Source organism: Lissotriton vulgaris, chromosome 7 (genome assembly GCF_964263255.1).
Source record: "Lissotriton vulgaris chromosome 7, aLisVul1.2, whole genome shotgun sequence".
Taxonomy (NCBI): domain Eukaryota; kingdom Metazoa; phylum Chordata; class Amphibia; order Caudata; family Salamandridae; genus Lissotriton; species Lissotriton vulgaris.
In genome coordinates this window covers 609,935,729-609,957,041 of record NC_141695.1, presented here as the reverse complement: position 1 = coordinate 609,957,041, position 21,313 = coordinate 609,935,729, and the positions used below count along the sequence as shown (strand labels likewise).

The 21,313-nt window shown below is 49.4% G+C and overlaps 1 protein-coding gene across 4 annotated transcripts in view; it reads left to right on the top strand.

Moving 5' to 3' along the window:
• The window catches only part of LLGL2 (LLGL scribble cell polarity complex component 2), a 1,008,116-nt gene that overhangs the window by 678,366 nt on the left and 308,437 nt on the right, over positions 1-21,313 (top strand). For all 4 annotated transcript variants that reach the window (XM_086930752.1, XM_086930755.1, XM_086930754.1 and 1 more), the window contains exon 17: positions 9,525-9,675. In XM_086930752.1, coding sequence (XP_086786878.1) covers positions 9,525-9,675 — 151 coding nt within the window. The remainder of the gene's footprint in view (positions 1-9,524; positions 9,676-21,313) is intronic.

Sequence of the window (21,313 nt, the reverse complement as noted above, 5' to 3'; positions counted from 1 at the left end):
CCCACTTAGGAGCTGTGCGATGGACTGGCCCTCTTCTTTCACAAAAAGATAAATAAGATCGTGGAAGGCCTGAGAGATATACCCCTAGCTGCTCACTCAGATCAGGAAAGGGGGGGGAGCTGTGACTGTGACAATGAGGATGGTATATGTGAGTTGAATGCCCCTCAGGCTATTATGGACAATCTTCCCGTACCTTCCGAAGAGGAATTTGCCCGTATAGCTCTGGGAATCTCCTCTGGGTCACCACTGGATCCTATGCCTCCTAAGCTGATGAAAGAATTTGGGTCAGAACTCTTCCCTCTTCTATACCAGCTATGCTGTAAGTTTCTCTGTTCTCGTGTGGTACCGCCCATCTGGAAGCGGGCTGTTATCTCGCCATTTCTGAAGAAGCCCACACTAGACCCAGGATGTTATAAAAACTGTTGTCCAATTTCCCTCTTACCTTACCCAATTAAGATCATGAAAGGCTGGGTAAGCAGAACACTATCCCGTTGTCTGGAGATAAACAGCAAACTGGAGGAGGAACAGTTTGGGTTCAGACCGGGGCATGGAACAGAGACAGCCTTGGTGGCCGTTTTAGACAATCTTCAAATGCGGGCAGACAGGGGTCAGTCGGCAGTGTTTGATACGGTCAACCATTCTTCTGTCAAGGCTGGAAGATCAAGGGTTGATGGGTACAGCACTGAGCTGGATGCGCTCCTATCTTTCGGACAGATGGCAAGCAGTAGCGTTCCCTCCCTACCAGTTGGAATTTGTAGAAAATAGGCATGGGGGACCACAGGGTTCCTCCATCAGTCCTGTGCTGTTTAACAAATATATGCGACCTCTGTTGAAGATCATTAAGGCACACAAAATCAGCGTGATCAACTACGCTGATACGCAGCTCGTGGTATCCCTTAAGGGTGACCAGGTGGACACACTGGACAGTTTCCACGCATGCATGCGAGAAATGGTGAAATGGCTGAAGGAAAAGACGCTTCAGTTTAACAACGAAAAAACTGAGATCTTGCATTGCAAGGTGGAGGGGGGGGGGGAGGGTCCCTCGAACACTGCCAGCTGACTTCTGGCCCATAACCTCGGATGGTATGCCGACATCAGTGACTATCATACAAAATCTGGGTGTTAGTTTTGATGAATAATTAAGTCTGGGATCTCACGTTAACAAGCTGGTGGGAGGCTGTTACACCCTTATTCGAGGACTCCGGAAAGTGCTACCACTGTTGCCAGTACTGGCACGAACTACGGTAGTAAGCAGTATTATATTGAGCCGCATGGACTACTGTAATGCCCTGCTTCTGGAATCCCCTGGATACCTGATTGTTAGGCTCCAGAGTATCCAGCGGCAGCAGCTAAGCTAGCATTAGGTCGAGCACGTCGCTCCTCGACAACTTAAGCACTGGCAGAGCTGCACTGACTGCCAGTCGCTCAGAGGATTTTGTTTAAATCTCTCTGTATAGTGTTCAGGGCACTCCATGGGCAAGGTCCCAAGCTGATTCAGGATAGGTTCCTATGGTATGAACCAACTCGTACTCTCCGCTCCTCATCTGCCAGTCTGGCTAGAATCCCCAGGACAAAGATGGTCACTTTGTGGGGGGGGGGAGCTTTCAGTGTGGCAGCTGCCCGCCTCTGGAATTATCTTCCCCTGAAAATCAGGAGCAGTCAGAGCATGATGTTGTTTCGAAAAAGAGTTAAGACCTGGCTCTTTCCAAAGGTTTGACAATTCTGTTTAGTAGCCTTTGCCGGTTGCCTCATAACTCCTTAACAGGCTTCTTACTTCCGACTACTTGCCATCCTCTCAGCGCCAGGATGCCCACAGGGTTACAGAGCACTTTAGAAATGTTAAAAATAAATAAATGAATAAATCTTAGATCGGAAGGGAAAAGGCTGCTAGTGGTTCCCCGGTTCCAGAAAATTAGGTCAGGCGGCAAAACTGTTGTCCATCTGGCCTCGAAATTTTGGAACACCCTACCTGTGGACCTGCGTAATTGCTCCAATCTTCTACGCTTTAGGAAACTCCTGAAAATGTCATTATTCAGAGGGTAATTTCTATCTGCACATGTTCGTCTGACTTTCCCGTTAAGATAGAGCGGAGATACCCTTCCGGGGGTGATTCCTAGGCTTTATAAATCAGATACATACATACACATTACCCCACCCGTGGCTAGGAGTTCTGATAACTCTTCATCCACCGGAGAGGCATCCTGAGCCGACATGGCAATGGTGGAAATGTTGTATTGGGGAGCCAAAAACTCGATGTGGAAACCCTGCACTGTGTGTAGCACCCAGACATCCAGTAAACAGTCTCCAACTGGGTAGGAAATCTGCCAACCTGCCCCCTAATCTTAATCGGGAAGAAGAGTGAACACTCACCTCTACCGGAGTCGGTATTGTTGTTGCCTATGAAGCTCCTCGTGACCCACAGTGGCGGTTATAGCCTCTGGAGAGGAAGAAACCCCGAAATCTGTTGGGATCTTGCCAGTGCCTGGATGCTTACCCTCTGGAAGAGGCTTGTAAATGGAAGCAGCCGGCCGAGCGCCTTCTGCCTCTGTTTGCCCTGGAAAAACCTTAGTAGTGAAGATCATCCCCCAGGACGCAGGTGCCTTGTCAAAAGAGGTAAAGCTGGCTAAGAAACTAACAAGTTTTTTGAAAAAGTGCTCCCCGAAGATTCCCCCTTGTGCAGTGGGACCCGCTTCGAATCTGGCCAGATCCCCCAGTTTTGGGTTCACCTTAATCATAAGGCCTCTGCGCATCTTGGTAGAGATAGCGCAGTTGGCATTGGCAAGAGACATAACTGCCCTCTGTGCCCATACAGATAGAATTTTAGGAGAGATTAGCGTACCAGATTCCTTGGCCTCTTCGGCCATGTCCAGTATTTTTGTAAGGAGCCAATTGACGTCCAGGATTTTAGCCTGGCATGACCGCCAGGAATGAACTATATTCTTCTTAGGGTTGCACACGTACTTTGACAGGAATGTGGCCATCTGCTAGTGTATCTCAGGGGTACATGCCACTTTGCCGTCCAGCGACTAATGAGGTAATTCCGCTCGTAGGTGGTTGCAAATCTTCTTAAGGAGTTTGTGAAGCCTGCCACTTTGTCCCCAGGAGCCCATTCAGATGGAGGGGTGGGGGTGGAGGATGCCCTCTGGATCGAACATAATCAACACTGGATCAGTGGCCGATCCTGGTTGAGGGAGGATGGCATGCGTGCCTACAAAAGTACACCAGGGTCTATCATGTCAATATCCTCATTGGCATTGGAGTCCCCATGGGAAAACCCTAGGTAAAAGGTCAATATCTTTAGGGGCGGCTTTCATGCCAAGTTTCTGCTCCTGGATGAGAGTGGTGGGGTGGAGGGGGTCCCCTAAAGGCAAAGAGGTGGTGGGGGGGCTCCTGAATGCAAAGAGTGCGCCAGGAAGGCTTTTTTCAGCCTGTCCAACTCATCCAAGTCAACTCAAGGGTTTGACGACGCTGATTCTCCCCCACCTTGGGGGGGGGGGGGGGAAGGGGGGGTTCTGAGCCAAGTCGTCCCCAAGGTTGTTGGACCCCGAGGGTCATGGTAGGTGTTCCTTGGCACTGCTGTGCTCAATCAATTAATTTCTCCTCCAGGGAGCCTTGGCATCCAAAACCGCTTTGTGAATGGAGGCATCAACAACTCTCGTGGAACTACTGAAGGCAGCTGACCCCCATATAAGAAGTGTAGTATACTTCCCTCTCCCATTGTTCAGCGCACTCTGCTATTAGCCGGATGTGACTCTACGTCCAAAAAACAGCCATTAATCACCTATTGGTGTAACGCCCAGTAGGTAATAAGAAAGCAAATCCACCATTTCAAATCCTCTATCCAACTGTGATTTGCAGCACTTAATCATACTGACTCAGGCAGTCCTGTTGTTTCATAGACAATAGCAGATTTTAGATGCCAAGTCTCTGAAAAAGGAGACCACCACTTTACCCTGGATGTTCTGTAATGTATATACAGTATTTTAGGAATGGCAACCATCTTGAAGAGGGCCACTCTGCTTATGAGTGAGATCGGGATAGCTGTCCATAGGGCAAGTTGTCTCTCGACCCTCCCCATGTTGCTCTCCTACATCTGTACGTGGTGTTCCAATATAAAGACACCAAATAGACAATACTGTTTGTTACTACTGGAATTTAGTTTTGGGAAAGCCAGTTGCCTTTGGATGCTGTGCCCACAAATGGGATTTACTAAAGAGTTGGTTCTTTTCATCCTCAGGTTTGTACATTTTCAAAATTACTGAAGTACCTTCACCACTCTGTGCCCAAAATGTTGTAGCTGCTCTAAATAGGCCAGCTTCTCCTCTGCATAAATCGAAACATTGTCTTCTACCCCTGTAGCTCATCTAAAATTCCCTTCTCCAGGATCCGAAATGAGCAGTGTTGCCAATGGCTCTTTATCCAGTGCGAAAAGCAGGGGCGAAACAGGACAACCATGCCTAGTGCTGCATGGAACAGGAAAGGAGATCAAGAGGACATTATTTATCTGTACACATGCCATCAGGGCGGTGTGTAGCAGCTTAGTGTGCACTGTAAATATGGGCCTCAGCCTGAATTATTCCAGCAAGGCAAACTGGTATGTCCAAAGTAGTTGCGGGCCTTCTGAAATCCAGTCCCTAGTATGGCAGCTAGAGACCCAAAGTGTTCATCCAGTGAGAGTGCTGTATTTAAGCGGCATATTTTAGGTTTCATCACACACTGCAGCATAAAGACACTTTGCTCCGAGTGCCAACCACAGCAGTGAGGGGAATTGCAAGAACCTTTGTTAAAATTTTTGTCAAAAATGTTTTATTGGTTTTAAAGGATAGCCAATTCAAAAACAAGACCCCTTGAGGAGGGGACCAACAGTGCATTACATATGCCGAGTGTTACAGAGAGCCAAAGCAACGTATACAGTTTGTGTATTAGGACTTGACAATTCCTAAAGCAGCTTAACCAAAAGCACCCAGGCCTCCCAGATACCCAGCATAGCTGAGACAGCAAGCAAATCGCCTATAGGGTCAGTGTAGGCTCTGGTTTTGTTAAAATATTAACTTCAGTATTCAGTAGCGAGATCAGACGAGAAGAGCCACAGTTATTGCCCGTTCGGCCTGCCTTGGGTATCACCACTGTTGTCATCCCCTGAACATCCACTGGCAGGATCTCATCCTCCTTAATGGAACTGTAAAGGTCCCGGAGCAATTCAGTCTGCAGTAAGATCTTTCGACCAGCGATCGTTTGGGCAGGGGGTTTCCCTGATTGCAACTGGTTGATTGCCTCTGCAATCTCCTCACATGTTCTGGGCCGTAATTTAGTCCATTGTTTTCTTGTTGCTCTCCATCCTTCTCATAGTGGTTTACAGCAGGACATGATGCAAACAGAAAATGTTACTTAACTGTGACAATCAGTTTGCAGCTTGCAGTGCGAGCTCACGGTACAATACTAGACAGATTTTTATCGACCAGTACACAGAGTGAATGAGTGAATGAATGAAGGGGCATTTGTAGAGCGCGTGGCTACCCGGAGGCCTCCCGGCGCTAGGCAAAACTACTAAGTTAGTGAACAGAGCAGGAGGATATATTATGGGAATAAAATGGTTTTAAGCTGTTTCCTGAAGGCGCAGTGACTAGGTTCGTTTCGGAGATGGAGAGGAAGAGCTTTCCACAGTCTGCCTGCGTTCAGGGAGAAAAGTCTGCCGCCGCTTCTAGATCGTTTGATTCTAGGGGTAGCTATGAGGTGAAGTTCATCCGAGCGCAGTTTTCTCCTGGCTTTGTATGGTTGAATTATGGCTGAGAGCAGGGGCGGACCTTTACCCTGAAGAGATTTATGGACGATGCAGAGTGACTTGAAATTGATTCTCTCTTTCACAGGCAGCCAGTGAAGGAGGCGGAGGGTGCATTTTGCAGAAGACAGTTTGAGGGTTCCTGTCAGCAGTCTGGCTGCGTAGTTCTGGATGACCTGTAATCGGTTAATGACCGAAGTGGGGACTCCCAGATAGAGCGCGTTACCATAGTCCAGTCAGGAGAGCAGGATGGACTGGACGATGGTTTTCTTGGCTTGGGGAGGGAGCAGAGGGAGAAAGTTCCTTGCTGTTCTGATCAGGCCGAAGCAGGTTGCCACTGTCTTGCTGGCTTGCACTTGGAAGGTCAGTTTATTATCTAGCCAGATGCCCAGGCTCTTTATTTATGGCTTAGGAATGGGGACTGGACCCATACATACTGGCCAGATGGTTCTGAGTGTCGTATTATCAAAGTTGCCCTGGGTCATGACCTCCGTCTTTCCTCCATTTAATTTCAGGTGGGAGGACCCCATCCAGTTTACCACTTTTGAGACAGGCTTTCAAGGTCATGGAGTGAGGGGAGGATTGGTTTAGGGCTACGACCAGTTGGGTGTCATTGGCGTAGGTAACCATATGGATCCCAAAAGGTGCCACAATGGATGCTAGTGGGACCATATACCCGTTAAAGAGCGTCTGGCTGAGCGACAAACCCTGTAGTACACCGCACTGGAGAGGCCGGGGTTTGGAGCTCATGCCATCTTCAGAAACCTGAAACGTACGACCTTCCAAGAAGGAGCGCAGCCAACTCAGGACGGTACCAGCAATTCCCAGCTCGCCCAGGCGGTGAATCAGAATTTGGTGATTCACTGTATCGAAGGCTGCGCCCAGGTCTAAAAGAACGATGGCCGCTGCTCCTCCTGCATCTAAAGAGACTTTACAACATTGCACCTACACACCTACTGTACTCCCTTTGAGCTAATGCATAGCTGCTAGTTACGTTTGCTGACTATAAAGACTGTGTTCCTCATTATCACCACTTCAGATCATCGTGTGAGTGAACTCTAGGCACTGTCAGTGCAACCCCCTACACCACCTTTTTTCCAGACAAAATGGTGCTGAGGACTCAGGCAGACTTCTTGCCGAATGTCGTGACGCAGTTCCACGTTGGACAGTCCATCACTCTTCCTGCATTCCTTACCCTTCATTTCTTGAAATAGAAGGAAAGGGTCCATTAGTTGGACTCCAAATGAGCTTTTAAGTTAAATCTTACCAATGACCATTCGGTGAACAATCAGCGTGTTGTGTGGCTCTTCGGGGCACATAAAGAGAAGGCGTTTGCAGAAGAGAACTCCGCATTAAGATCTGCTACACATTGGCCAAAAAGCCCCTGAGAGATCTGAGAGCCCATTCCACTAGGGTAAGGTTGCGATAACTGCAATGGTATTCAGAGTGTATGTCAATGACATCTGGCGGTTCGTGACATGTTGCTACCTTAACATCCATGTGTGGCGGGAAGTATATTTCACTTGCAAGGTCCTCCAGGATTTCTTGGTCTGACCCTACTCCTCAGACCCTCCACCTTTAGGAGGTACTGCTTTGGTATCTATTTAAAAGTTGAGGAATCTGCAGTTAGAAGTAGCCATAAGAAAAACTAATTACATATCCTCGGTTACACTCTTTCTGGTGGGTATTCCATTCAGCCACAGATTCCTGACTGCTCTCCCACCTACCCGTTCAGTGGAGTGGTCTCTTTTTTTTCTTTTTTTTACCTTCAGCAAAGATCCCAAACGAAGATCTGCTCACCAGTATTGACAATTGTTTTGTGCTCTATATCCAAGGGCTCGGAAAGAGTTAATCAAGAAACTAATGTTGGTGCACAGGGGTATCGCTTACATGCATCTCCACACATTGATGAAATGTTTTGATTGTAAGGCATCTCAAAGTTCTTTTAGGTTGCATTTTGTTTGCATTCACCTACTTCTACAGTGATGTCTTTGTATGATACCAATTCAAGAAGAATGAAACACTCAGTTTTCATAAGCTTAAGGCATTGAGATGACAAGATTCATAAAGCTGGCCAAATGAAAAACTGGACAAAAATTAATAACATTTTTGAGGGTTTCCATTGATCCGTTCCAAGTAATGCCACATGGTTTAATTACTATGAACTCATCCCTCACAGGTGCGGAGTGCTTTTATGATAATTGCTAGTCAGTGGGCACTAGTTCCAAAAGGGAAAAAACTCTTCGTATATATTTACTGAAGCAGTAAGGCTTGCAATGAAAGCCTTTCTGTCTCATACAAAACTCATAGGTTTTCACACAGACAACAATGATGTACTAAATTGGGAAACAAGGAGGTATGAGATCTCGTCCCCTATTATAGGATGACCATATTCATGCCCATGTGCTCTGAAGCACAAGGGGGGAATTACGGTGGAGAGCATATCTGGATTAGACTATGTATGTGCCAATATGCACAGCAGACTTTGGGTGACGAATCACGAGTGAGAGATAAGCAACAAACAATTAAGTCGGGTGTTCCACAGATGGGACACATAGGAATGGGATCTTTTTGCAACAAATTACAATAACAAATGCCCACGGTTTCTGAGTAGAAGGCTGTGGCCCGGCTTCAACTGAGAAGCTTTCTGAACAGCCTGGTGGGGGAAGTTCCTTTATGCATTTCAGCCAGTGCCAGTAATACTCAAACTATTGTTTAAGATGAAGAAGGAACTGTCTGATGATATTTAGAGCACCAGCACAGCCCACACATTTGTTTCCAGCGCTGTGGACAGAGATTAGTGAGCCGGCTGCTTCAGTTCAAGACATGTATTATCCAGGAGGCAAGGTCAGATTTTCTACCTGTACCCAGTCACTCCACCTAATTGATGAAAACTTCTAGTAACTTAGAGAAATTTGTACTGCAGTGAGAGTTCCTTCCATTCTGAAGATGTATGCATGTAAATAGACTCATCTTCAATCCAATAATCTCGACCCATTATGAATAGCATCCAATTAGTTTGTACTTTATTTGGTATTAGCTAAATCAGGCCCTAAATAGCCAGTAATCAAAGTGCATCTTTCAGCAAAATCTAGGTATTTGAGAAGGCCAGTGACACCTTCATTATTCTCACAAGAATCATTAAAGAGTTTATGAAGCATATATTTTGTTATTTTTCTCTAGTGAGGACTCCAGCTCTATTTTGAGAGTTAAATACTGTTTTCTCAGCCTTGGCAAAAGAACTATTTGAACTAATTTACAGATCTACTATTATGCGCTTGTCTTGAGAAACCGCTTATTCATTAGCAATAACGTCAGCCAAAAGTTTTGTTTATTTATCGGTTTTTGCAGGAGACTCACTTGTCCCATCAGTGGATAATTCACAAGGTATCCAGGGTGACTTACCTCAATAAGGGCTAGTTAAAACTTTCTTCCAGTTGCTCTTGATATGCCAAAAGGTTTCCTTAAGTCATGCCTGAGAAATTTAAAAAGCATTTATTGGATGATAAAGAGTTAATGCTAGAGCAATAGAGTTTAGACAGTTTCCCTGTGTATCATTCCGTTTGCTCTCTTTGTCATTATCCATTTCTCATCATTTTTCTTGCTTCTCATCTCTCCTATATTTTCCACCCTGTATTTTTCACACCTCACTTCTTCCATACTCTTGTCATCTCCCTTCTTTACTGAATTATTTTCATATCACAACCCTCATCTCCTCTTTTTCCCTCCCACACTTTCAATGAAGGTGCAAGAAGCTAACGCCAAGTTTGACCATGATGCACTACAGGAGATGGAACTTGCTCCCGTACAGCGGAAAATTGAAGCACGTTCAGCAGAAGACTCCTTCACAGGATTTGTGCGAACACTTTACTTTGCCGACACCTACCTGAGAGACAGTGAGTAAATGATCAATGCCAATGTTTGTGTACTTCGTGGTATTCCTTCCAGACTGGTGCAGAACCTGCCCAATCTCTTCCACATCCTGATCTATCTTTTTCATATGATTCTGCCTCCCTCTGCGCCCAACTCCTTCCACTCCCAAATCCGTCCACAGTCTATTCCCTTTCTTTCATATCTGCACATATGTAAATAATTTGCTTCAAGATATTGCATGAATATTTCTTTCTGATAGATACATCTGCCGTGTGGATTCCTCACCTTGTGAATATCCCCCTAGCGTCAGCAACATTCGGAAATTCTTTTTGTAGCCTCGCGCCGACGTGGACTTGGACGTCATAGAGACACGGCTTCGCTCGCGACTCCGCTGACGTCACCGACGCCTACAATAGGCCCACGCCGGTGTGATGACATCAGTTCCCTTTTTTCCGCATCGTCGACGCTAACGGTTATCTGGAATCTCTGTAGCCAACTGGTACTTTGTTGCATTTTTGTTGCAAATTTCTGCTTCTTTGTATCCTGTCTCTTCGACGATGTCATCTAAGAAGACCGGCTTCAAGCCCTGCAGGGAGTGCGGTAAAATGATGTCTATTACCGACCCGCATGATGACTGCATCTGGTGTTTGAGTTCCGACCATGATGTGGAAGATTGTTCTTCATGTCGGAAGATGAACCCGAAGGCCCTGAGGGAGAGAGAGGCCAAACTCCTGGTTGCGAAGATGAAAGCTGGGAGAGAGAAATCGTCGAGGTCTCGTTCTCGAAGGGCGAGGTCGAAGTAGAGGACGAAGTCGAGGTCTGGTTCTCGAGAGGGGTCGTCTTCGAGGTCGGCATCGGATCATGTTTCGAAGTCGAAGAAGAAACATAAGAAGAGGAGACATGAGTCCCGACGTCGTTCCGGTAAGGAGTTGGGCTCGAGGTCGAGGTCACCGAAGAAGGTACGTTCGAAGGTGGTTACTCTGGATGTCTCTGAGCCTGAAGGGGAGGCCTCACCTTCGGAGTCGCATGGGCGGTCTCCTTCTCCGGCTCCGAATCCTTCTCCGGCTCCGAATCCATCTCCATCTCCGGCGCCGTCCCCGGCCCGAGAAGAGGAAGAGGCTCGGGAGGATGTGGATTCTGCGCCTGTTGAAGAGCCGAATCCGATCCTTCCTCAGGACCGGCCTGAGGGTTTTCAACCGCCCTTTCCTGCCCCAGGCCAGGACCCTTCAGCGTCTCTTAACGCTATGTATGGCGTCTTCTCAAGGGTGTGGTACCCCTCTGGTGCGCCTTCGGGTCCCATGGGTCCTTTGGCTTACAGCTTGGGGGTTCCTCACTCCTATCCTCCGGCTCCGTTTATGCCTTATATGCCGGCTCCGACGCCGCATTGGCAATTCCCGGCTCCGCCGAAGTAGTCGACGTCGATTCCGGCGTCGCCCGCTCCTGATCGTCCTCGAGGGCATTCCTCTAAACCATCGGATTCGATACCGGCGTCGGCCCCGAATCCGACGGAGCCGCTGGTGGATCCGACTGCGAGACGTGTGAAGGAGAGGTCCAGAAGGGAAGCTCAACGCCTTTTGGAAGAGCAAAGGTACTTGGATTCACATTCTGATGTGGAGGAAGGTGAATTGGAGGAGAACTGTTTTGAGGAGTTGGCTGATTCAGGAAGTCTTGATTTCTCTCCTGAGTGGGAGTTGCCCTCCGGCTCTGGTGCCCCTTCTAAGGATATCCAACCTTACCATTTGGTTATGAGGAAGGCTGCTGAACTTCTTCAATTGACTTTGCCAACGGTAGAGTTTAAATCCAATATCCTCACTGAGGTTTTGCATTCTCCGAGTTCCGTGGTGGAGCCTTTGCTTACATTTAATGATGCCTTGACGGATCCCATTATGGAGGTGTGGAAGAAACCATTGTCGGCTCATGCGGTTTCTAAGAGTGTTGCGAGAAGGTACAGGGTTGCACCTGCGGACCCTGCTTTTTTGTCTTCTCATCCTTCGCCTGAGAGCCTGGTCATTCAAGCAGCCTGTTCTAAAAAGAGTTAGTGCGTTTCCCCAGGTTCCTTGTAAAAAGGAAGCGAAGAAACAAGACCAGGTTGCAAAAAAGACCTTTTCATCGGCAAGCATGGCGTTGAAGTCAACTAATGCCACTTGTCTGATGGGAAGATATGTGCAAGCCCTGATGGATTCTTTGCGTGTCCTGGTTCCTAAAGTTCCTGGTGCCAGCAGGAAGGATTTTGAGGAAGTGATCTCTGATACTCAGGCGGCGGCTCGCCAGGTTATTCAAAGTGGTCTGGACACTGCCGACTCTGTGGCTCTGATCATGGGCACTGCTGTCGCCACTAGGAGGTCAGCCTGGCTGAAATCCTCCGACTTTTCGGCTGATGTTCAGGCGACTTTGCTGGATCTTCCTTTTGATGGTTCTGGTCTCTTTGGGAAGAAAGCTGATGCGGCCCTTGAGAGATTTAAGGATAGCAGAGCGACAGCTAAGTCTTTAGGTCTCCAGATCAGAGGCTCTTCGTCCAACAGGAGGTTCAGGGGCTTTGGTCGCTCTTCCTTTCGGAATTTCCGGCAAGGTCAACAGCAGCAGCAGCAACAGCAGCAGCAGCAAAATTCTATGTACAGATCGTACAGGGGAAAGCAAAGAGCGCGTCCTCGTGGACGTCAGGCCTTTTCCTCCTCCTCTTCTTCCAACCCCCCTGCCTCAGAAAAGCAGCCCTAGATCCGCTATTCAGGATCATGTGGGTCCAGTTGGGGGCCGGCTTACCTATTTTCTACAGGATTGGGAATCGGTTACATCAGGTCTTTGGGTTCTCAATCTTGTAGAAAATGGGTATGCCCTTCCCTTTCGGGAATTCCCTCCCCATTACCGTCCTTGCCAAGGTTTTTGCACGGAGGAACATCTGTTGCTTCTACAGGAGGAAGTGCAGACTCTATTAAGAAAGGGTGTAGTAGAGGTGGTCCCAGAGCAGGAAAGGGGTCAGGGATGCTACTCCCGGTATTTCCTGATTCCCAAGAAGGATGGCAGACTTTGTCCAATCCTGGATCTCAGGATCTTGAATCTCTAGCTGAAACAAGAGAAATTCAAGATGCTCACCCTTGCTCCGGTTCTTCAAGCGCTGCTGGAAGAAGACTGGATGGTGTCGCTCGACTTACAGGATGCGTATTTTCACATTCCAATCCTGAAGTCGCACAGGAAGTATCTCCGTTTTACGGTGGGTTCGCAACACTATCAGTTTGCGGTCCTTCCTTTTGGAATTACTACTGCGCCTCGAGTCTTCACCAAGGTGATGGCGGTGGTGGCAGCACATCTCAGAAGGTCGGGGATTCCAGTATTCCCCTATTTGGACGCCTGGCTAATCAAAGCAGAGTCGTTGGAGAGAGTGCTCCAACATCTGCAAGAGACAACCCAGTTGTTGTACAGGTTGGGTTTTTAGATAAATGTACCCAAGTCTCACCTGGTGCCCTCCCAGCGCATCCTGTTCATAGGTGCTGTACTGGACAAAGCTGTATGTCGTGCATTCCCTCCTCCTCAAAGGATTCACGACATTCAGGAAATGATTCCTTTATTTTTCAATGGAGCGGTCGTTCCAGTCCTGAAGGTCCTTCGTCTGCTCGGTCTGATGGCTTCATTCATTCTGTTGGTCAACCATGCACGATGGCACATGAGGGCACTCCAGTGGTATCAGCACAACGGAGATCTCAGGGAGTCAGTGAGGATCTCCAGAGAAGCTGCAACGGATCTGTCTTGGTGGGGTGTGGAAGCAACCTATCTCAAGGGAAGCCTTTTCATCTGCCTCCTCCGGTGGCCACAGTAATAACGGATGCATCCACTCTAGGGTGGGGTGCTCACTTGGGGGACAGGAAGGTCAAGGGTCTTTGGTCTCCAGAGGGAAGGTTGCTTCATATCAACCTTCTGGAATTGCGGGCGATACGTTTGGTGCTCAAGGCCCTCCTCCCTTCCCTTCGTGGGCGGTCAGTCCAAGTATTGACGGACAACACGACCGCGATGTGGTACATCAACAAGCAGGGAGGAGTGGGGTCGCAGCGTCTCAGCAGGGAGGCTCTTCTGCTCTGGTCCTGGATTCAGGACCATCAGATTTGTCTGGTGGCAAATCATCTGGCCGGAGTTCTGAAAGTTCGTGCGGACACTGTCAGCAATTTTCAGCCGACTAAGAGTGGAGGCTCTATCCGGAGGTAGTTCAAGACATCTTTCCGATGTGGGGAACTCCTCAAGTGGATCTGTTCGCCACTCACGAGAATGCGCACTGCCCGTCTTTTTGCAGTCTCCAGTATCCGATGCAAGGAGCCTTTGGGACGCGTTTCAGTTGAGTTCGGGAAGACAACTCTTTTACGCGTTTCCCCCATACCTTTGATTCCTCTGGTTCTGAGGAAGATTCGCCAAGACCGGGCCCAAGTCATATTGGTCGCCCCGGATTGGCCAAGAAGGGTGTGGTACACAGATCTTCTCCACCTCTCCTCTCACCCGCCGCTCCGTCTCCCTCTCAGGGCAGACCTCCTCTCTCAGATGTAGGGGCAGGTTCTACACCCCCACCTCCAGACATTACACCTTCATGCCTGGAGATTGAACGGGGCAACCTGAATTCCTTTTCTCTTCCACACAATGTGTGGATGTCATTTTATCGGCTAGGCGTGACTCCACTAAATCCATTTATTCCTACAGATGGTCTAAATTTGTCATCTGGTGTGGAGAGAAGTCTGTAGACTCGTTAAAAGCCCATTTATCTGATATTCTCAAATTTGCTCTCTCTGGCGCAGCAAGGGCCTGCTGTTGCCACAGTCAAGGGTTATCTCTCGGCCTTGTCCGCTTTTCTATGTTTGCCGGACCAGCCGTCCCTTTTCAAATCTCCTATAGTCTTAAGATTTTTGAAGGGTCTAACGAATAAATTCCCTCCTACTCCCTTTATTGTACCTCAGTGGGACTTAAATCTTGTTTTAACATACTTGATGGGTGCTCCCTTTGAGCCTTTACACAAGTGTCCTATGAGGCTTTTGAATTTTAAGACAGTCTTCCTCGTTGCAATTACCTCGGCAAGGAGGGTAAGTGAGCTTCAAGCCCCTATTCTTGACCATTTATGCTGAACGAATGGTTCTTAGGACCAGGGCTGCTTTTCTCCCTAAGGTGGTGACTCCCTTCCACCTAGGACAATCCATTACCCTCCCAACCTTTTAACCTCCACCACACCCTTCCAAGGAGGAGGAGAGGTTACACCATCTGGACCCTAGGAGGGCGGTGAGCTTTTACCTGGACAGAACTAAAGACTGTCGTGTGGATGACCAGCTCTTCATTGGGTTCGCTGGCTGCAAAAAAGGAAGAGCGGTTCATAAAAGAACTCTTTCAAGATGGATCATCCTCTGTATAAAGATCTGCTACTCTTTGGCCGGTAAGGAGCCTCCAGAGGGTATAATAGCTCATTCTACAAGAGCAAAGTCATCAACCTCTGCCTTGTCTAGAGGTTTTCCTGTAGAGGATATTTGTAGGGCCGCAACTTGGTCCTCCCTCCACACTTTCGCGAAGCATTACTGCTTGTATACCGAAGTGAGGAGGGACGGCTACTTTGCGCGCTCTGTCCTCCAGGACTTTCTGGTATAGGAGAGTGGACACCCTCCTCCGGGAGTGGGGACTGCTGTGGGACTCTATTCACAAGGTGAGGAATCCACAAGGCAGATGTATCTATCAGAAGAACAAGTTACTTACCTTCGGTAACGCTTTTTCTGGTAGATACAGTATCTGCCTGTGGATTCCTCACTGACGCACCTGCCTCCCCGTTGTCCACTCTTCTATACCAGAGAAACTGTATTGTTTTTGTTTTATGGTTAAAAGGAAAATGGGGCATTTCAAAGGTTTTCTTTCATTTGCTTCACACTGTGTGTGTGCTATCTTGACTTTCGTGTACTGTGTATACTATGTAAGTTTCTACTGTCATTAGTCCGTCTGTGTGCCTCAAAGGCACGGAAAAAAGGGCGGAACTGATGTCACCACGCCGGCGTGGGCCTATTATGGGCGTCAGTGACGTCAGTGGAGTCGACTGCGATGCCGTGTCTCTATGACGTCCAAGTCCACGTCGGCGCGAAGCTCCGTAAATAATTTCCGAATGTTGCTGACGCAAGGGGATATTCACAAGGTGAGGAATCCACAGGCAGATACTGTATCTACCAGAAAAAGCGTTACCGAAGGTAAGTAACTTGTTCTACAGCACCACAGCACCGAGCGACTATGCCGTCTGATAGACTACTAATGACAATGGCAAAGGAGGCAGACTCTTCTGTAGCCTCATTAGGTAATATTGAGTGAAGGTCAGGGGATGTGTTAAGCCACTGGCATCCTGTAGGTTTAAAAACAGGTTTTAGTTGTTATATGGAGTACTGGTATCGAAATCATCATTGGCATAGTCATTAATTTGTTTCAGAAGACCCTCTGGGTCAGAGTATGGGTATATACGAGGTTAGTTATGTTATACCGGGGTTTTATATAGCGTACGGCTACTCAGAAGAGTGTCCCGACGCTTTGCATTGCGCACCAAACTCATAGCATAACAGGAAAAAAACAGATAAAAGGCAGAGAAAGGGGAACCAGACAGGCCAGAGAACTAAGAGGTAAAAAGCCAGGTTTTGAGCCCCTTCCTAAAGGCAAACAGGTTTGGAGTGCTGCGCAGGGACAAAGGCAGCTTATTCCACAACTGGGGCGCCAATAATTTAAAAGAGCGGCCTCCAATACGTGCTCTCTTCACACGAGGCACCGCCGCAAGAAAAAGGGATTCTGACCTCAGCGACCTGGCTGGATGGTAGAAGGTCAGCCTTTTTTGGAGGTATTTCGCTCCAGAGGCGTGCAAGGCTTTGTGTGCCAGAGTAAGGGTCTTAAAGATTATCCGCTTCCGGACAGGAAGCCAGTGCAGTGCTTCCAGGAGGCCCGAGGCTCTGGCACGGCGAGATAACCCAAAGATGGCCCGTGCTGCCGAATTTTGGACCACCTGTAACCGTTGGAGCAGGTATTCTGGCAGGCCGAGATATAGAATGTTTGAGTAGTCAATTCTCGAGCCTATGATCGCCTGCACCGTGATCTTCCTGTGTTCCTCTGATAACAGAGGAAGAAACTTACGCAGCATCCGGAGCAGGCCGAAGCAGGTGCCAGTGAGACCGATTACCTGTGAGCGCAGTGTGAGGCCATTGTCGATCTTAATCCCAAGGTTTTTTGCCACCTGGGACGAACTTGCTGGTGGAAACATGTTCTCAGGCCACCACACTTTCCAGTCCGGATCCGAACTGCACCCGAAAAAGAGGACCTCGGATTTATCCGGGTTGCACTTGAGGCTGTTATGTTGGAACCACTGAAACACAGCCTCAAGGCAACCCTGGATCCTACCTCCATCGAAATCCGCACCCCTCTCACAGGTGAAGAGGAGCTGGGTGTCATCGGCGTAGGAAACGATCTGAGCCCCGAAAAACTCCGCCAGAGCCGCCAAAGGGGTCATGAAGATGTTAAATAGAGTTGGGCTCAATACTGAGCCCTGAGGAACTCCGACACCCAATGGCGACATCTCGGCGGAGCAAGCAGAAGCCCAGACCGTTTGTCGGCGACCTGCCAGGAACGAACGAAACCACTGGAGCACCGTCCCCCGGAGACCAATCTCTGAGAGTCTTGCAAGAAGACCCTCATGGGGGACGGTGTCGAAGGCCGCCAACAGATCTAACATCACCAGCATCGCCCTGCCACCCGAATCCAGCACCTCCTTAATCGCCTCCGAGACTTCCAGGAGAGCTGTTTCGGTGCTAAGATTGGTGCGGAAACCCGATTTGGTGGGGTGCAGTAGGTCGTGGGACTCCAGGTAATCGGCAAGCACCTTGTGCACATGCTTTTCTATGACCTTCGCAAAAGCAGGCAGGAGCGAGATAGGCCTATAGTTCGCCAACACCTCCGCATCCAAACCGGGCTTTTTGAGCAAGGGGATAATCATCGCCTGCTTCCAGGACTGGGGAACCACACCCTGTGCAAGAGAACAATTCAGCAGGGGGTTCACATATGGATTAATGGTGGCTGCCATTTTTGCCAGAAATTTTGCGGGGCAGGCATCCCGGGGGGAACCTGATTTAAGACACGCCATCAGATCAAATGAGGCAGTCATGGAAAGAGGAGGAAAAACTGCCAAGTCCACACCTGCACTAGGCAGGGTAGTAGCGGCATTCTCCGCCCGACCGGGCGTCTCAGGCTCCTGCACAGGGAAGGAGTCCTGGATCCGTCAAAAGGGGGGGGGGGGGGAGGAGGAGAATATGTGGTGGTCCTGAGTTGGTGCCGCGCGTGAAGTTGTAAACGCCCGTACAATGGCGAAAAGCTCCTTACAGGAATTGGAGGCAGCTTCAATTTTTCTCTCAAAATAAGCCTTCTTCTCCGAGAGGATGTCCCAATGATAAGCTTTCGCCACAGACCTGTAGGCGAGTTTCGCTGTCGAGTCGTATTTCACGCGCCATGCTCTTTCAGCGACCTTGCATTGCCGACGTGAAGCCGCCAATGCTTCTGTAAACCAAGGGGCGGATGCACCCTTGTCAAGTTTGCGGGGGGTCTCAGAGGGGCAAGATCATTTAGCCTTTCTAAGAGCCAGGCCTGCAGTCGCTCAACATCCTCCTCTAAGTCCCCGGCCAAAACACAGGGATGGTCCGCGCAAGACTGTGCTAGCAGTTCCGGAGTAACCCGGTGGAGTGCCCTGAATCCCACGGAGGCCTGCCGGGGGGCACCGGAAGGCTTCCTGACTTCCGAGAAATAAAATTTCACCAACCTGTGATCAGACCAAAGCACCTGGATAGGAGCCAGCATCTCTATGGGGGTCGTAGAGAAAGTAAGATCTAGGGTGTGTCCCTTCTCATGGGTCGGTCCAACGTGATAGGGCACCAGGCCCAGAGGGGCTGTAACATCCGTCATTTTAATTGCGTCGGCATCCTTTTCAACGTCCATATGGACATTAAAATCCCCGCCAACGATACAATGCTCAGACGTGAGTAACAGGGATGAGATCACCGACTGGAACTCTTCAAAAAAAGAGCCTGTGGGTCCTGGCGGACGATAAACAAGAAGACCTTTCAGCGATTGGTGTGGTGATAGGACAATCGCAAAGGTAAGGGAATCGCAATCTTTAATCACGTCAGAGGGAATGATGGTACAGGTGGCACTTTTGTTTACTATCAGTGCAACCCCACCTCCGCGCCCCTTCGGCCTGTCCTGCCTGAAGATGTTATACTCTGGCGGAATAGCAGTGGCAATATCTGGGTTGGACGCCTCACCGAGCCACGTCTCGGTGAGCATCAGAAACAGTGGTTTTTCTGACTCCAACAGGTCGTAAATATCCAGAGCATGCCGGCCGAGAGATCTAGTATTAAGCAGTAAGCCCAGATGTTTGACGCTGTCTGCCGCCTTCTGCGGCGCCCCGACCAGATGTTTCTGCGGGCGCCAGCCACACTCAGGACAGCAATGCTTGCCCTTGTGGCGCGCAGGAAATACCGTACAGCATGCGCCATTACAATGCTGCCAGGAGCGAAGTTCCGATCCCGAGTAGTGGAGCATAGTGCCCACATATACAAGCACAATGCAATATGTAGCCCAGTCCTGCCCGCCGCCTCGAACGCCTCCAGGACGCTGACGGGCGCAGACGGGCAGGACTCTGGCACGACTCCGGCTAAGCAACGGCGTCCCACTGCGCGATCCCGCTGCGCGGGAGAGGACGACTTTAAATAGGCGTCTCCCAAAACCACTCGAGCGTCGGGACGCTCCAAGATGGCGCCCGCGCACAAACGCACTCACCCCAAACAAAGATGGGGCCCACGAATGATCAGCCCCGGGACCCGGACCCGCCAAATGGCGGTGAGTTTTCCAAAATTAAATGCGGGTGAGGGGACAGGAGCCCAGTGGAGCGGTGAGTAAAAACAGGGGTTAAAAAACCTAAAGGAACCAAAATAGGCAAAAGGTAGTTTTAAAATATCCAGTAGTCAGAGCCAGAGGGCAGCGCGACCCGCGCTAGTGCAGCAATGAACAGAACGCCTGATAGTGCAAGTCCGCCTTAAATAGGCGTCTCCCAAAACCACTCGAGCGTCGGGACGCTCCAAGATGGCGCCCGCGCACAAACACACTCACCCCAAACAAAGATGGCGCCCACGAATGATCAGCCGCGGGACCCGGACCCGCCAAATGGCGGTGAGTTTTCCAAAATTAAATGCGGGTGAGGGGACAGGAGCCCAGTGGAGCGGTGAGTAAAAACAGGGGTTAAAAAACCTAAAGGAACCAAAATAGGCAAAAGGTAGTTTTAAAATATCCAGTAGTCGGAGCCAGATGGCAGCGCGACCCGCGCTAGTGCAGCAATGAACAGCTGCACTAGCGCTAGTGCATCATTGTTAGAAATTGTTCTGGGTTTGCTTTCAAAACCAACAGGACTATTGCCTCCCTCTCTGCCGTTGATGAACAAGTTACTTACCTTTGGTAACGCATTATCTGGCAGAATACTCAAGCTGCAGATTCCTTACCTTTGAATTACCTAGGCGTCAGGCTGGATCCAGAAACTTTTGCTGAGCAATACCCCTTGTGTGCGGCAACGGGTTGCTCCATTCGGTCCGTTTGATGTCGTCTGCGTCGGTAGCATCAGTTATGACATTGCAGTGCCTATATAGGCGCCACCCAGGCGTTCGGACGTCAATTCTTTTCTTTCAGCACCAGTTAAGTGCCGATCCGGGAAGAGCTACCCCTCTGCTGCTTTTTTGCAGGTTTTTTCTCGACTTTTGTCAAATTCAGAAGAATTTTTACACCACTTTGTGTTCGATGAATGTCTTTGAGGAAGACCGGTTTCAAGCCATGTGGTGCTTCCCACCGCATGATGTTGGTTACTGATACCCACCTCTCCTGTCTCTGGTGTCTCGAGCACGACCACGATTTGTAGTTGTGCTCGGACTGCCGGGCCATGGCTCCGAAGGCCTTGAGGGAGCGAGTGATGGCGCTCCTCGTAGCCCGGCAGTCCACACCAACCAGCGAGACTCCGCGGAGGTTCTGGTCCCGATCGAAGAAGAGATTGTGGGACCACTGCCAGAGCCCTAAGTCCTCTTCATCCAACTTGAGTACCACCGGACACCCAGGGAAGAGGCATAAGAAGAAGAGGAAGTCTTAGTGGACTTCACCTTCTTTGCTGGCGTCAGTCGTCAAGAGAGGAAGGAGCACCGACGCTCTAGCCACAGTTCTACTGAGCCGGATCCAGAGTCGACTTTGCGCCTCCCACCCTTTCCTGGAGCCGGAGCGACTCCTGCTAAAAATAAAATAATTTTACGAGGCCATGCGCAGTGTATTTTAGCGGAACGACCCCGCTGATGAGCCTTCGAGCCTGCGGAGTTGGAAGGGGCCCCATCAGGTTTGACGCAGTCGGCTTCAGCCAGGGTGCCGGTGGGGCCTCAAGGATCCGATCTTAGATCTGGGTCTTCGTCGGTTGTGCCATCGCGACCTTTCCCCGCATCGGACCTGAAATCGGTGCCTGCGGCTCCACTGGTGCCCATCGGCGGCACCAGCCCCATCCTGGATGACACGGAGCCAGAACAACACTGTTCAATTCTAATTCCGGCACCGATTGAATCCAGAGGTTCTCTGTTGTCGTGGGAGCACTTTGAGGATGTGCTAGGCTCT